We start from the raw sequence: 16,809 nt of genomic DNA, 5'->3' as shown, positions 1-16,809 counted from the left end.
ATTTTTGTTGCTCCTTTTCATGGAGGTTGGTGGCATCCTCAACAGTCTGTTCCCAGACCCCCTTCTCCATGCAGGGCCAGGTGTAAAGTCCAACCCCTTAAACCCTTCAAGGGGTCACCTGATACTTAGACATTTTTGCTTTTGTGTGTGGAAAACTGGATACTGCTACCTCTCCATGCCTCGAAAACCCTTTGGTTAAACTGCTGGATAAACACACACACACACACACACACACACACACACAGGTTTGTGGCACTATCTTTGTGGGGATCCGTCATTGACATAATGCATTCCCTAGCCCCTTACCCTAACCTTAACCAGAACTAAATGCCTTAACCCTTACCCTCAACCTAAACATAACCTAATTCTATCCCTAATCCTAAAACCAACCCTCAAACAGCCCTTTAAACTTGTGGGGTCCAGCATTTTGGCCCCACAAAGATGTCGGGACCACACAAGTATAGTGGACTACCGGTTTTTGGACCCTATGAATATAGTTAAACAAGCCCACACACACACACACACACACACACACACACACACACACACACACACACACACACACACACACACACACACACACACACACACACACACACACACACACACACACACACGCACACATATGGCCGTAGTGATGAGGAGTCCGTTTTTTAAGCGGTCACAAGCAAAAAAAAAAAGTTTGTGAATCACACATTTAACATAGGCCCATACAAGTCACATTACAGTATCTTCTGACAATTTACATGTCTGGTACAGTACCTGTCCTATGCAACATGGACATTTTCAAGATCGCACCTTTAAATTATTACAGCCTAATTACTTATCCAATCATTTACATGCATCACATATAAAGACACCCTCCCAGCCCCCTCTGGACAAACCTATATGGCCTACACATGCCACTACAAAGATCAAACATACATTATGTAGCATAACCCTAACCCCTATCATGATCTAATTTTCAAAATTTGGGGACAACTTCCTCACTTTGATATGTTATCTGGTGTGTTTTGGAGACCTATAAATTAATCATATATTAAAAAAAAACAAAAACATGTGAGGTTGTCTTTACAAGTAAATCAAACCAATGCAGTGTTTCTGAACTCTTTTATTCTCTGAGGATCACTGAGCCCATAGCCTATTTGATGTTTCCTTTTGCATGCAGCAGAACTTCAAAGGTTTTTATCATATCATTTTTCCCATGGAGTCCCTCACATCTTCTCTAGTACATATCTTCAATTAAATTCTTTTTGAATCTTATAGGTTTATGTATAAAATATGTGACCATACCTCTAACTCTCATCTAACATTTTTAGTATAGCTTCTTACCAGAGTCAAGTTATAATTGACTTCCTTCTCCTTGCTTCTTTTTCGTACATATATATTGATCCAATTCAGAAAGACTGATCAAAGTCAAACACCCACTTAGGAGATCCATCCCACCCAGTGGTGTAGTCTACGTGATACACAGCTATACACAGTATAGGCCTACTCACTAAGAAAGATCCAGGATTTCCATATACCCACTTAAAAATGCGCAATGACACACAACAACATACTTTCCATTATATTTTTGACATATTTGGAATCTGTGTTGATTCTTTCTTTGCATAGGCTAAATAAAGGTATTTCAGCCGTGAATTGGTGCATAAAAGAGTATCAAAATGCAGGAAATTAAGTGTTTGACATTCAAAATTTCCCTGGGGCGCCCCCAAACATATATATATATACATATATATATATATATACAGTACAGTATACCCACTACAATACATTACACACCACCCTGTCAAATGGTTTTCTCTGCATTTAAATCACAGGCTGCATATAGGCTAGTTAGATGAGGTATATCCAATCAAGTCATCTACTTAACAAATCCAGCCTGCTCACCATGGATAAACCAAGATATTTCATATTTTCATCCACAAACGTATTGGTTTATAAACTCGATTTGTATTATTTATTTCAATATATTTTTTTCAGTATCAGTGCCTCCTTAGGACTTTGGCAGACTGGTCTTGGAAGACCAAGGTCATGGCTATTTCTGATCAAAATAAAAAGAAATATCCCATGTCATGCCCTCTAAGTTTAAGGCTGATCTGCAATGCTTGAGACCAAATGTAAAATGGTTATACTTATAAAATTGTATCAATATTATAATAATATATTGCGATGCAATAATTTAAAGGGCGTCCACTGGCAGTTTAAAATGTTGAAATACAAGTTTCCCCATAGTTCCCATCCATGAATACTAATGCTACATTTTGGCTCTTTGTCTGTATAGAAATCATCTCATGACGGGACCCCCACAGTCTCCAGGGTAACAGGAGTCCAGCTCAGGCATCCGGTGTGTTAACCTACTGCTCTGGATGCCATTAAGTAGACGGCGGAGGAAGCAGCAGCAGCAGCAGCAGCAGCAGCTGTCTACTTTCTGAACATAATTTAGACTGTTTGTAATCTGTGTTATAGCCTACTGCTGCTTTGGGGAGCCTTTATAATAAATCAGTTGTGGCCATAGTGGCTGCTGCCTGCCAGTGTCCATCCATAAACTAAACTGCCGTCCAGCGCGGAGTCAGAGCGACGTCACGCGGCTGGGAGAGGGCGTCAGTGCGCCTTCACGAGCTTCACACACGCTGTGGCGTGTTTACCGAGTGGAGAGTTTGATCCGACTTGCAGAGCGCATGTGGACACTCTGTCACCCTGTCTGGGACCGAGCAGACAATGAAGAGCAGCGACAGACCTGGTCTCCGTTTCTTTCTCTGACTGTATTATATAAGATGAGAGCCTTTGTGTTGGGACTGATGAGTTCAGGAGGATTTCTGAAGGGAACATTAACAGTTTACACAGAAGAAATGTCCACAACTGCAAGTCCAACCATCCCCTCCTCACAGCTGACATCGGATCAACTCACAGTGGTCGCTGCATCCTGTAAGTTAAACCTTCAAACTGTGAATAAAAAAAAAGAAAAGCTGTCTGGATAGTGATCTTTACTTGTCTGCTTCCTGCAGTATTTCTGTGTTAATTTCTTTTATATATAGCAGCGAATTTGTCAAATATTGCACTCAAAGCTCTTAACCATAATTACAGATGACAGAGTAGCCTATTATTTTTCAGCTGTCATTGTTTTTGATGGACAGGTATAGAGCATTAGAGAGAGATAATACCTTTAAGTGTTCAAATGGTAGTAAAAGACATTCAAAACTGTTCAAAGTGAATCAACTTGCTAAACTCAAACTGTTAAAAGGACAAAACTGTTCTTTTACAAGTTGTTTTGCAAAAAACCACAATGCCTGTCTGTTTAACAGTGATTATCAAACACGTCCTGCTCTTCTGCTTTTCAAACAGTTTCTTCTCTGGTGTTCTTTGTGGTCATTGTGGTGCTGCTGTCCATCATTTACCGCAAGGATCTTCAGTGCTGCAAACTCCGCTCCTATCATGGGCCACATGCAGATATGGTAAGAAAAGAAAAAAAGGGCTCCTTTGTGCTGAGTTTTCTTTTTTTAAAAGTGACTCACTTGTATGTTCAGGTTTGAACCTGATCCAGCACAGTTGTTGAGCTGATGAGAAGAGAGGACACAGACTCAGAGACACCATGTGCACTCAGTGCCGCACCATTAAGAAGTGTCAGAATCAATTTGCATGGCTGTGGGAAAAGGACTACAATACACTTGATATGATCATTGTCAGGCGATGGATTTGCCTCAGTTGAATTAGCTGCCCTCCAGAAATATCTGCCACAGTAACTCTAATGGAATTGGACAGAATTAGCACTTACCACACATAGTGATGCTACATCAGCAGCCCCAGCGTAATTAAATCACTGCAAATCAGATTTTGTTACTAACATCAGCATAGCAGGTGAAACAAAACAACCTAATCTTTAAGGTTTTTTTTAATAAGGAAGTGTATGTTTTATATTATTAATAATATAGTTTGTTCATCTCCAACATCCCAAATGTATCTACCTACTTAAGATAACTGTCTGAATAAAGCTGTAGGCGATGGTGCAGGATGAGGTGAACTGGAATTGTAAACACTCCACAGAAGTAACTTTTCATTGGTTGCCCATTCTCTCTGTTTCCTCTTCCTGACTTGTTTCTCACCTCCGTGAGTCCCAGGGGTGAAGTTTGAGTGTTATCTTCGGATTGCAGAGACTCATACCTCCCCCTCCAACTGACAGGAAGCTCTGTTCGGCTGTGGTTTTAATGGAGAAGTCCTGTTGTCCTATTTAAGGAACTAACAGAGCGTTTCACTGGTACAAAGTGCCAACGCTGGCCTCTAGTTACAGCTGTATCTGTACACAGTGTAGCTGATAAGATATTAACCTATTGTCAGGTCAGTACAATAATCTACACGTGACAGACTGTAAACACTGAGTACACAGTGCTGAATACATTTATGAGTACTTATTAGATATTCTTCCTGAAACCTGATTCTTATGTGAAATTGAAGTATGTGATTGAAAAAGGAAAAGCTTTTTTTTATTGTTCTTATTATAAGGATACCGAAAGCAAAGGTTAGTCATTCTGCGAGGGAATCACACACACAAACACTCTTTCATTGTGTTCCTGTGGGACATTTCATGTCTTCAACTTCATCGTCGCATACCTTTCCCTGCTTCAGTTTGCACCATGAATAGTGGACAGACCCCAGTGTGGGTGTTGGGGACACAAGGAGGACAATGGATCTCCTTTAGGTTGCAGCGGTGAAAAAAGGCACACTGCCGCTGGGGTCCTCCCCCGACTTCAACACTGATTTTACACGGTTGTGCTTTTTCACACTGGCTGAATCAATGGCAGGAGACAAAAGAACAAGTCTTCTATTTTTTTTCTTTCTTGAGGACTTCTTTTTTGGCTTCTTAAAAGTACAAACCAGTGAGGGAAAGTGACCTTTGACATCACCTTTTTGGTGTCGTCTCTCTCTCTCTGAAACGATGTGAGGGTTATGGCAAAGGTCGTTAGCGTGCGTCACTCTTAAGTGTGAGTGATGTCCTTGTTTAACTGGCCTGGGAAAATGATCTGACATTTTAATACTACTTATTGCATGCTGAACTCCAACTTTTGTTGCCTCTTAGTCAGAGGGAATCTCCTCAGTAATAGCAGCAAAAGTTGTCCTAACATCTCTTATCCTCACGCTGGATTTAAATCCCAGTCAGGCAACAAATTGACTTTGTTGTAATGCCGGCCCAAATGACATACGAGGGGCCATAATGTGTATTGGAGTGTGCTCGTTAAGAGGTACCTGCTGCAGTTACAAGGGGCAGAGAGAGACACTACTGAAAAGACCACACGGTGTGGCTTGTTGCCTAGGGACCCTGATGCCACGGTAGGACATCACATTGTTCTCCACACAAAGGAGACTCATTTAGACTCAAGGCAATTACCTAGTTTTCCTGGCCGTCTTTTTTCAGGATTGTTGCACCCTTATACAGTGAGACTCTGACAGGTCTCGTTTTAGAGTGGGTGGGACTGGGAGGAGGCAGGGAAATTGGAGGGTGGTCGTCTTATTGATCAGATAATTTATGGTATTGCTAAACCAGCCAGGGTCTACAGTGATTAAACAAGGCATGAACATTGGTCAATTGGGCTGAAACGAGTGGATTTTTGACTAATTGCAGTAAGTTTAGTAGTTCAAATACAAACAGATTAATGCTTGGAATTAATGACTAAAAGCCTTTGCTTTCTGAGACACACTTGTTCCAGTCATTACTGCTTGTTTTACAGGATGCTCCTCCTCAGTACTACAGCAGCAGACAGACACTGGTGGGATCTCCTTGTCTGGAGCAGACTCAGATCATGGATGACAACAACACTCAGGTGAGAGAGTCGAAAATGTTAGTATGATCTGCTGTTGGCCACTTAAAGCATCAGTCTTCAGTCAGTGTACACTGTTGCAGCGGATGTAGACACACTCTCAGTTCCCTCTTACAACACATATTGTACAGTACACATATCACTTGGGTAGATCGGGCATTACAAAACTCTGAAATTAATGTTTCAATGACTGCAGCTTTAAAGTGGGTTTCAATGATCCACAAATCCTCAGCACACAAAAGCTTCTGTTTCCCATCCTTCATAAGTGTCCCTCTGTGTTTGGGCCTGTGTGTGTCTCAGCAGGCAGGTCAGCTGTTCTACGTCGGCCTGCCCTCCAGCTACAGCCTGCCGACGCTGGAGGCCCCCCTGCCGAGACTCCCCTCCTACGAGAGCGTCCGAAAGAAGGACCGCCAGAGGCAGATCCACCTAATGATCGCAGACCGCTTCGGCCTCAATGGACCCATTGTGACTGAGGTTGGCTAAAGTAGGGATTAGAACTGTGTCACAGCGCTTGATACAGTCCCAAATGCTTTGACAATGAAGTATCTCAGGTGCTGTTGTTAAGTCTGGGAAGAGAGAAGATATTGTACTCCTATTACAGTTTCAAAGAATGCTAACGCTCATATCTCATCTTATTTTGGATGCCCCTCATGTGTAGTCTCACAGCGAATGGATATAATAAGAAGCAGGCTTTTTCTATTATGACCACGCTGTCATACAATATTGTAACAAGAGCTTGTTCAAAGATTAGATTGCATTCAGAGTGTAGTAAACAGGATACGCTATCGGCTCATCTGATGCGCGCAGCTGAATTGTACTGGCGGCCGCGTTTCAAGGTTTTACCGTGTTGATCTTTCGCTGAGCTTTTGACGCTTGAGCAAACAAGGTAATGAGAAAAAGGCACATCAAACATAATTAAAGCCTGCATCCTGAATGCAAACAGTGACCGGGAATGCAGCTTTGTGCTCCTGTCTTCTACTGGTGTTTTTCTTCTTCTTTGACCTCTCCTTTTTTCCTCACTTAAACAGTATTTAGCATGGCTGCCCATCTCTTACTCTTTTTCGCGTGCACACACACACACACACACACACAAAGAAACACACAGTACTTTCCAGTCAACCCATCACTAGTCACGGAAAAGTCTCCCTCCCCCTAAATAGAGTTCAACTGATGGCCTCCTTAATTTACCCCTGTCTGGCGTGCAGCCCGAGGCAGGATAGTAGTAAAACTTTGCGACCTGGTGTGTGTATCACACAGAGGGCAGGGTTGTAGGGTTGCTCTTGTCACCCGAGGGTCCCCAAGCAATTAAAAGATAAGAAGACCCAGTCGGGAAGTTTGAATCTGCCAGATGTGATCAGAAAGATTATGCATTGGAGACAAATATGTTCTAGACGGCCAACATGGAGATTAATTGGTATATGTAACTACAAACATGTCCCACTTATTTTTTGGATGATAGATATCAGACCTCGGGGTGTTTCCCAAGCAACACTTTCATCCTGGGAAAACAACTTCTGTCTGTCCTGAAGAATTCTGTGGTTATACTGTTTCTGACTTGTGTATGCCAGTAAAATCACATTAATAGTCTCAGATGGGTTCACACACTTATACTAGACAGGATAGCAAGGGCAGTGTCTTCTAGCAAGTGAGGAAAATAAATAGGTTGTATGTTTTTAAATCTCTCTTATTTTTCTGCATTTTCCAACAGCCTCCTCCAACATATGAAGAGAGTATCCGCCAGTCAATGGAGCTGCCGTACAACATTCTCTCATCCGGTCTGGACATCTCCCCTCCTCAGAGTACGTACACCAACACAGGGCCCGACACACATCATCCAGTCAACTGTGATAACACCAATAGCACTGTTCTACATGTGTGATTACTGAGCAAGCATCTCAAGCTGTCTGATGAATGTGAAAGGCACGTGATAGCTTTACAGATGAAGTTACCAAAAGAACACAAGTGTTGAAGATTGGATCACGTCTGGGTCCTTCACACAAGCTGATTCACATACCTCAAGAAGGCTGAGTTTATCTTGAGTGATAGCTGATAAAAAGAGCAACCATAAGGACACATTTGGCTTGGCACGTTTGAATGTTAAAAACACTTTGTGACAGTTACACTCTGCCATGCTGATACATTTTAGCAGAGAATCACTGGATATTAACAGTATTGATTATTGAGGTGGCTGGAACACCTTGAAGAAGAAAGTTGTGGACTACAACATACCAAGAAGGAAACCACTATTTACTTTGTTGATTATACTTTCAGTCAACACTTGTCTTCTCTTTTATTGTGCTGTTCCTAAAACCAGAGACTTCATTGTCTGGATTATAAGATTATTGGAGAACTGTTTGTGTCTATGTCAAACATAGACATTTCTATGTCTTCTAGAAGGCGCGGACCGCTCCAGTCGCCTCTCTGTCAGCTCTGCAAAATGTATTATGAATTGTCTAATTTACAAATATTAGTTGTCTTTGATGTGGTTGACATTGGATGGTGATGGCGTGTGGCTATGAGTCGGTCATCAGAATCAGGAAATCAACTTTCCAGTCTCCTGCTCCGGCACTCTGCTAACCTGGGCTAGCAGTCAAGTGTAAACATCAGAGTGAATACAGAGGCAAATGTAAGGCCTATCAGCTACGACCTTTGGTTACGATCCCGACTACTTGGACGAGCAAGACCATCTTTACATCCGTCTCCATCTCTAGGGAGGGCACCGGGGCAAGCGTGGAGGAATTGAACACTGACTGCGACTTCTCTGGATTCCAACGGGATGTCGGGACCATGGTGTCCTGTTGCAGAGACTTGGCTGGATCTTTGAGTGCTGGTGCCTTTCAACCGGATGACTCTTTTTCTGTGTGCCGATCTGACGGCCACATTCTGCTTTATAATGAAACATGCGCAAGTTGAAGGAGCTGATGGGATTACATTTCAATGGAATTATACCTCGTACGATTTCATGTGACAAATAAAATTGATTCAATCGATTGATTGACTATTGATGATTGATGATTAATGATTGATTGACTGACTGATTGTTTGACTGACTGATTGATTCTTTACCCCTAACAAAGTTGTGCTATACTTCCATACAGCATGTGATTCATCCTGTGAGAGGGAGAACTACACAAGGTGCTAATGAGTGTGCCTTCCATGAAGTTATATTCAGACATACTGTATATCCCGAGAAATTTTACCACACATTTTTTTTTCTGTTGAGGCAGATGGGACTCTTGATCATTTCACACTTTTGCCTAGCTAGGACAGAAACATTGATTAGTTTGTTCTGTTCTCTAAGAACAGGCGTCACAGAGCACAGCGAAGTGGAGTGAAATGAAAACAGCGAAGAAATACCAAGTTCCTTGTCGAGACCTGCTTTGTTTTTCTTTATCCTACAAAGTTATTCTCTGCAACCTATCATGTACACACGGCAAATGTTTGTCCTGCACATTGTCATGTACTGTATTTATAGAAGCAAAATGAGTGACTCCTGAAACAAATGAAATAAATACTTTTCTTGTTTTGTTGATGGACAATTCTAATTATACAGCAGTATTAGCACATTATGAATTTTTAACAAGCATGATCAAGATCAGTAGTTACAAACAGCTGCAGTATCACTCATAGCGAGGCTGGTTATATTTCCGTGACTATGTATGTGGGGGTGTGTGAAAGACAGAAAGGAAACTTCCTTTAAAAGGAGATTCTTGTCCAACTAGTAAGGCCTTTTTTTTTATGGTTTCATACTTCTTAAAATTCATTTGCAGTTAGATTCCTGCCCCTTGGATCACCCCGATTTAGACTGAAGCTCTTTGAATCCATTTTCTCAGCTCTTATGATCTTTTTCAGTCAGCTCTTAAGGCTCTGACACACCAACCCGACGGCTGACCTTAGGCAGAAAAGGCAGTCGGACTGATCAGTCGGCTCCCGTCTCCCCGAGTTCTTGCCTCGGAACACAGCGAAGCGACGGCAACTTGAGCGTACGTTCTGTGCGTGCGCGAGACGTAATACATCTCCATAACAGCAGGCGGCGCTAATCTGTATTGTCGTCCAAAAAATGAAAACCGTAAATGACGGAACATCTCTCTAGACCTAGTAAACACAGAGCACGCTGTCGTCAGTCATTGTTTTCATCAGAGAGTGTTGATAGTAGTCAAGAAAGATCGTTGTCATTACTCGCTGAACGGAAGAAAATACGATAGCTAGTAGTAAGAAGATACTGGCGTTGCCAGCTCTCGGGCTTCCTCTTGTGGAAGAAGCACTGATTCGCTAGTCAAAGGCTAGCACTCCACCAATCAGATTGGTCATTGACTCCGACTGTCCACTGGCCGATTCAACAAGTCAAATCGGCCAAAATGAACGCCGACGGCTCCTCTGACTGACGACATCAAGGAACACACCAAACAGACTCGAGTCACCGACCTCGCCAGACTGTCCGACAGCCGATAATCTGGTTGGTGTGACAGAGCCTTTAAACTACTATTAAGATTAAAAAATAAACTGCAGTAATGTAATAATGAGACTGCACGTTATCATCATAAATTTGTCTCAGTAATAGAAATGATCAGAAAAAAAGATAAACATAATTGGCTAAATGCATTGTCCCACACATTTTTCCGAATATCTAATGAGCCTCATTTTCTATTTAAAAAGTTTTGCTCCTATCTTTGAGGTCAAATGTTGTTGTTTTTTAAATCTTGTGTCAAAATGCTAATACTTTTGACCTGTTTCAATCACATTCAATCACAGCAGTGATTATACGAGCCCAACTTTTTAATTAGAAATAAGCAGCAAACCTACAATATTCCCTGTGTTATTGATATTTCACACATCAAGTCTATGAGCCATTAAGCCAGAGGAGGCAGCAGTCTAAGTTAATATCCCTGTGAACATGTATCAGGCTTACATTTAAAATACCATCCTAAGTTCAAGTCTCAGTTACAAGCAAAAGTCCTGCATTATATTACTTTGGAATATTGTTATGCAGCAGAATGGCCCCTGAGTTATATCATTATATATTTTAGAATTATTACTGAAGTATACAACTGTAAGAAGCATTTTAATGTTGTATCTGGTGAATATGGAGCTCATTTTTACAACTTGATATGCTGCTAGCCAGGTCAATCTGTCACCTTGCATTGTATTTTATAAAGTGAGTGATCATATGTTGTATAAAATATGCAGAGAGGGGCCCATAGAAAATGCCTTTCTACAGGACCCAGAATATTGTGCTACGCCCCTGATGAGCGTCATAATTACCTTACAAATATGGCAGCGCGCTTTGTCCAACGGGGCACCTCGTTCGTCACTGACGAAGAAAACCGAACGTGCTCGAGCAGCCGACTGTCAGTCTGGCATGTAAACAAGGTCAGACACTGCAGCACAAAGCCTATAACGCTTCCTCCAGTCACGGGCGGCTGCTCGCTCTTAAGGCAAGAGAAGAAGAAAACTTATTTACCAGAGGACGAAGGTAGGCTCGTGCGTTATATTCGCTTTGTCATCAACCGTGTCTTATTTGGGTTGTTGTGTGCAGGACGCACTGCAGTTATATGACATTACTAGCATAAATGTAGGCTATATAACATTTCATTCTGTTGCGTGCAGAGCGGCAGATAAATCATATTTTAAAACGTGCATAAGGAGTCTAACTGCAGATATAATCCAGATTTGCCGCAAAGTCATACGGCAGTTGTGTTTAGGCTACCTCATGCGCAGTCATCAGCTGGCCTCTAACTGGGTCGCTCTGCAAAAACTGCATGGTCATGTTTCCCCAAGACATTGATAACCCGTTAACGGAGCACTTCTTTTCATCTGCCTTAGTTTGATTTCAGTCGCTGCATTTAAATAGGCCTATCTTTGCAAAAATGTAATAATGTAATATTTTCGCCTTTAGCTCAGTATGAATCATCATTACTGCACATTAAAGGAACACGACATATGAACCACATACACAGGTACTGTACAAATACCTGAGTGCTGCAGCTTTGTGAAGCTTGGCTGCGCTGATTATTTTTTATTTTTTTATAGAAACCTGCATAACTTCATTCATAGCCAAACCAGACCTGTCTATGGCTGTGTTTAATTAGTGAAACTGTAGATAAACACTAGTGTTGATTAAGTAAATGGGGTAAAGTGTAAGTACAGATAGGATTTATTTATGGCATTGCATTCACCCACATCATCCTCAGTCTGGGTCTGCATGTAAACCTGTTTAAAATTGCATCCCAACGGCTTCAGTGCCAAACAGACACAGACTGAGCTCATGCATTTTTCTGCAGATGACGATGGAGAGAAAGTAAGAGGGGAGGACAGAAAATAGAGAATTTAACCAAGGACACACTCAGACTGGCAGCTGGAAGTGTGCAGGGCCAGTCACGTTTTGGACTGCCTGCTCTGATTGCTCGATTCTGCTCCAGTTAATGAACACTTATGTGTTCTGGCCTCGAATGTGACCTCCTGAAAGACTTCCTGTTGGACCCATTCCTCATGTCTCTCCAGAGATAATGACTTTATTAACTTTATGTGTTTAGTAATGCCTGCTGAAGCTGAGGATGCGACATTCCTCACTTTTAATAAGCTGTTGCGATCACACTGGAATTGTCTTTGCATCACGTGTTAAATGATTTGCATCACATGCTGGTGTTTTGGAAGTAAACATTAGCAGTGCTCCAGTTTACAGGCTCAATAAAGACCAGTGTCAAGGTCATTTGTATACTACTGGCTATTATAGTACTGCATCCATTTTATTTCTATGATTGCATCATATGTTATGTAGGCATACCATATATTTTTCATCTGAAAAGTATAAAATAAATGAAGTGGGGTAAAAATTACAACATGTCTCTCTGAAATGTAGGAATATAAAATAACATAAAATGAAAATACTCAAGTAAAGTACAAGTATGTCAAAATTGTTTTTATTTATTGTTATTATTTGAGTAAATGCACTTAGTTACATTCCAGCACTGCTGATTTCATATATATGAATATATATATATATATATATATATATAATATTTTGCTGTGATACATTTTCTAAACTAACATTTATAATTTATTGTATTTGTGTTTTTTCACTTAAGGATTCTTATTACAGACCAGCCAAGATGATGCAGTGTTTTCACTTCATGGTGGAGCCGGCCAAAAACCTTACCGCCAAGATAAAGGTAACACGGTTCACTCTATAAAAAATAGAAGAAGAAGAGAAACCATAACAATGTCTGTTTAATGTGTAAGCCTGTTTTTTTGGGTCACCTTGATTCTTAAGCAGATTTTTTAGTACTATGTGCCTGCCCACATTTCTCCTTTCCTGATTTAATTCGACAACAGAGAGCTGCTGTGTGAGTCTGGAAGGGAGGGGTGTCTTTCTTTTCTGCTGACAGAAACACAGCCACGGTGTGCATTTTGATCAGGCTGAGTGACCCCCCTCCTTTCTTATTTGACCTTATTACTTTCTAAAGAACTTGTAAAGCAGCACTAATGTCCTCCAAATGTTCTTTTTTGGCTGGGAACTCTTCCCTTTCCAAGCACTTTCCCACAGAAAATCTTTAATTTTATTTTTTCGCAGGAATCGCATAAGAGAGCGAAGAATGAGAAGAGGGAGCCTTTGGATGAGGATCAGCTGTTTATTGTGGATCTGGCTCGAGATCTAAGCCGAGTGTGCCAGGTAACAATTCACTCGTGAAAACTGAAATGATTTTGTCAGACTTGTGTACTAATAGGTTTTGTCTTTACCTCTCAGTCTATCACCAACCCCATGTTTTCCTCTCTTGTCTCTCTGTTTTGCATCTGCAGCGGTCAGCAGTCCTGGAGAACATCTGGAACCTTGATGACATCTGGCCAGCCTCTCTCTGCAGGGTCTTCATTCTACAGTGGGCCTCCATGTTAGAGAGCAAGGTGCTTATCTGAGAAAATCCTCCATTTCCAGAGGGAGAGTAATAGGGACAGACTAGGACTATACTTACTGAAGGTACAGAGAGGTTTTACCACTAAAGGTTTGTATGTTTCTGTGTGCAGAAGAGGCCCTTGCAGACAGATGGCTGGCCAGAGATGGACGAGGTCAAACAGCCTGATATGATTAATGAGCAGGACGTGCTGCAGGCCAAAACTGTGATCCTCAACTGGATCAAGGACCTGAGAGCTCAGCCTGAGGTGGGGAAGTCCAAATATACCGTTAACATTTCCTGCTCACCTGACTCTGTTTAATCAATAGACACGTTGTATTCATATTGATCATCTTGCAGCAAAGTGTGTGGCCTGGGGAACCTGTTGCAAAGGCTCTGGAGGACCTGCAGTCAGCCTGGCGCTGGGGGCGCGCGCCCAATCTGCTGACGGCTATGGAGCTGGTTTTTTGGACTTTAATCGTGCAGCGCCCAGATAAGGTAGAAATCCATTTAACTGTTCACAGAGTAGGCTTAATTACCTTGTGTTTATTGTGCAGGTGTAATACAAACCTTTTTGATGTGTTCTTGCAGGATACCATTCCGCAGCAGTGGCTCATGTGGAAGCAGAGGACTCAAAAGATTGGTTTGTAAATCAAAACTGAATCAAGTTGAATTTTGTTAAATATCAATTAAATTCAATATCAAAGATTCCAATTTCTTATGAGTTTGTTACTTTATCCATCCAGGTGCCATATCCTACATTCCTCAACCAGGTGAGTGATGTACTGTATATCACCATGCATTTAAAACCATAACATTAAATCACTTCACTGGTTTCAAGTTACATGCTGACTGCTCGGTAGTGTAATCAACATGGTAGCGCTCTTGTATAGACCATCATTGCTTTGGCAAACATATATTTAATTGCAGTTTTGCACCATTAAAATATATGATTATCCACAAGGCTCATTATTAGGTTTGAAGCGAAGGAGATGGATAGTGTGCACATGCAACTCCACTGGGGTACAGGTGTAGGACTCCAGAATACAAAAGAAAAGGAGAGGCTGAATGTTTTCAATCTTCCAAAATTGTAACATGTTTGTAGATGCATCGGTTTGATCTACATCAGGGGTCTTCAACGTTTTTTAAGCCAAGGACCCCTCAACTAAAAGAGCAGGGACCCCCTACTACATATATTGTATAAAATGAAGTTGCCTATTAAACTGGGCCTTCAATAACATGTAGATTGGCCTTAAGCCTTTATACATACCTTTTTTTGCACAGAATACTAAACTATTTAAATTGCCTAATAATTGTTGGCACAATTTTATAAATCATGTTTTATTGTTAAACATACATGTGGCATAGTGAATCCTTAGGATTCACTATGCCACATGTATGTATGGCCTTAGTGACTACCTTACCTATAGGCCAGTAAGCAGAGGGGATTTATATTTGCTAATAACATGTTGGATTCAGGTTAAGACTTTTGAATTTTTTTTTCAAAAATGTACAATAACTTGAAGGCCCTACTGCAGTGACCCTGAGGACCCCCTAGGTGTCCCGGACCCCCTGTTGAAGATCCCTGATCTACACGATGAAAGAAAAGTGACAGCTTCATCTGCAATTAGGAGATCAACACACTTATCTATTTACTATGAACAGAAAAGTCACATAATGACCCAAAGAGAGGACTGTAGCTTATTGAGGACATTTGAAATAAATAGTTTGGGGATATTATCTTTTGTCTGTAGATACACATTTTTTGTTCATATGGATATTTTCATGCTAAAGTCAAAACGTTGCATCAATTAAAAAATGTCAGCGCAGACAACTTCTCCTTTTCCTCAAGGTTTTCGTTGTCACAGTGTCCTCTAACATTATGCATTGCATGTATACTGTCAGACATACATTTCTTACTACTGAAGCCCTCTGTTTTTTGCAGTGTGGGATTGGATCTCAGATGCTTCAGGTACAGCTTTCATTTGATCAAATTATTAGTCAGTATAATCTCTACCGAACCTGTCCCGTAATTCAAACCACGTTACTTTTCCCTCTAGTGGAGGTCACTCTGGATCTGGACACCGCCAACCCTGATCTGCTCATCACTGACGAGAAGAGGATGCGCTGTGGCTTTGAGCGGAAGGATGTTCCCAACTACCACCAACGCTTCGACGGCTGGTGGTGTGCTGTCGGGATTGAGGGCTTCAGCTCGGGCCGCCACTACTGGGAGGTGGACGTGGGAGAGCGGGACTGGAGGCTGGGCGTGGCCAAAGAATCGGCCCTGAGGAAAGGCTTCAAGTCCCTGAACACAGACACGGGTTACCTGAGCCTGCGGCTGGAGAGGGGCACTGAGCTGAAGGCACTGACGGTGCCATTCACAGCCCTGCCGGCCGGCCTCATCCCCCGCAAGGTGGGCATCTACCTCGACTACGACCGCGGCCAGCTGTCCTTCTATGACGTGGACAAACACTTCCACATTTACACCTACAACGAGAGCTTCGGTGAGAAGCTTTTCCCCTTGTTTGGGACAGTGGAGATCGGCAAGGATCTGGTGATCAAGTCTCCAGCGGCTAAGACCCAATGTCTCTGCCCCACTCCCTGCCTCTGGGGTTGAGCTTCCTCCTCTCCCCTCTTCCTTTAAAAGCCAGTAGATATCATAATAATGTATTCCAAATGGTTATATGAAAGGAATCAGAGATCCTGATCATTGTGCTATTGAATAGCTCCACTATGTGACCACCCTCTATGCTGCTGCTGCTGCTGCTGCTTTAATGTGATCGTTGCAACCACTTCCTCACTATAGAGTTACAGCGCTACTCATTGCTCACACACATAATGTATTTTCATATATTTGAAAGGAAACCTATAGTAATAATGTAGTGTATTGTGCAATATTAACCCTGCAGTAAGAATGCATTTCTGTGAATGATAAATAAACCAAATCCATGTCTTACTATTTGGTCTGTTTATTAGTACACTAGACATAATAAGTGATTTATATACGTCACAAAAAGGTACAGGAACAGTGCACATAAAAAAAGAAGATGAATATTTAGTTAGCAAGAGAAATCTGATTTTTACGAGCTGAAGTGTGTGGGACATAG

At 41.7% G+C, this 16,809-nt stretch overlaps 2 protein-coding genes across 3 annotated transcripts; both read left to right on the top strand.

The window, feature by feature from the left end:
* The first annotated feature begins 2,387 nt into the window (after window positions 1–2,387).
* On the top strand, window positions 2,388–9,346 carry LOC120573875. 2 transcript variants are annotated; one of them, XM_039823763.1, is made up of 5 exons: window positions 2,388–2,931; window positions 3,349–3,458; window positions 5,727–5,819; window positions 6,117–6,290; window positions 7,525–9,346. In XM_039823763.1, the coding sequence occupies exons 1-5, from the start codon at window positions 2,685–2,687 to the stop codon at window positions 7,693–7,695; spliced, it is 795 nt and encodes a 264-aa protein (XP_039679697.1). In that variant the 5' UTR covers window positions 2,388–2,684; the 3' UTR covers window positions 7,696–9,346. The 2 variants fall into 2 exon arrangements, with proteins under 2 accessions (XP_039679697.1, XP_039679698.1); XM_039823764.1 differs by having other exon boundaries at window positions 2,390–2,931; window positions 6,120–6,290.
* Window positions 9,347–11,134: 1,788 nt separating this feature from the next.
* LOC120575363 (butyrophilin subfamily 3 member A3-like) lies at window positions 11,135–16,658 on the top strand. Its single transcript, XM_039826095.1, has 10 exons — window positions 11,135–11,289; window positions 12,902–12,985; window positions 13,387–13,485; window positions 13,614–13,715; window positions 13,836–13,970; window positions 14,063–14,200; window positions 14,294–14,345; window positions 14,449–14,475; window positions 15,648–15,674; window positions 15,763–16,658. The coding sequence occupies exons 2-10, from the start codon at window positions 12,926–12,928 to the stop codon at window positions 16,317–16,319; spliced, it is 1,197 nt and encodes a 398-aa protein (XP_039682029.1). The 5' UTR covers window positions 11,135–11,289; window positions 12,902–12,925; the 3' UTR covers window positions 16,320–16,658.
* Window positions 16,659–16,809: the final 151 nt, after the last annotated feature.

The sequence above is a fragment of the Perca fluviatilis genome, chromosome 15, assembly GCF_010015445.1.
Source record: "Perca fluviatilis chromosome 15, GENO_Pfluv_1.0, whole genome shotgun sequence".
In the NCBI taxonomy this organism is placed as follows: domain Eukaryota; kingdom Metazoa; phylum Chordata; class Actinopteri; order Perciformes; family Percidae; genus Perca; species Perca fluviatilis.
Note: the sequence above shows the minus strand (reverse complement) of the source record. Positions and strands in the feature narration are given on the sequence as shown.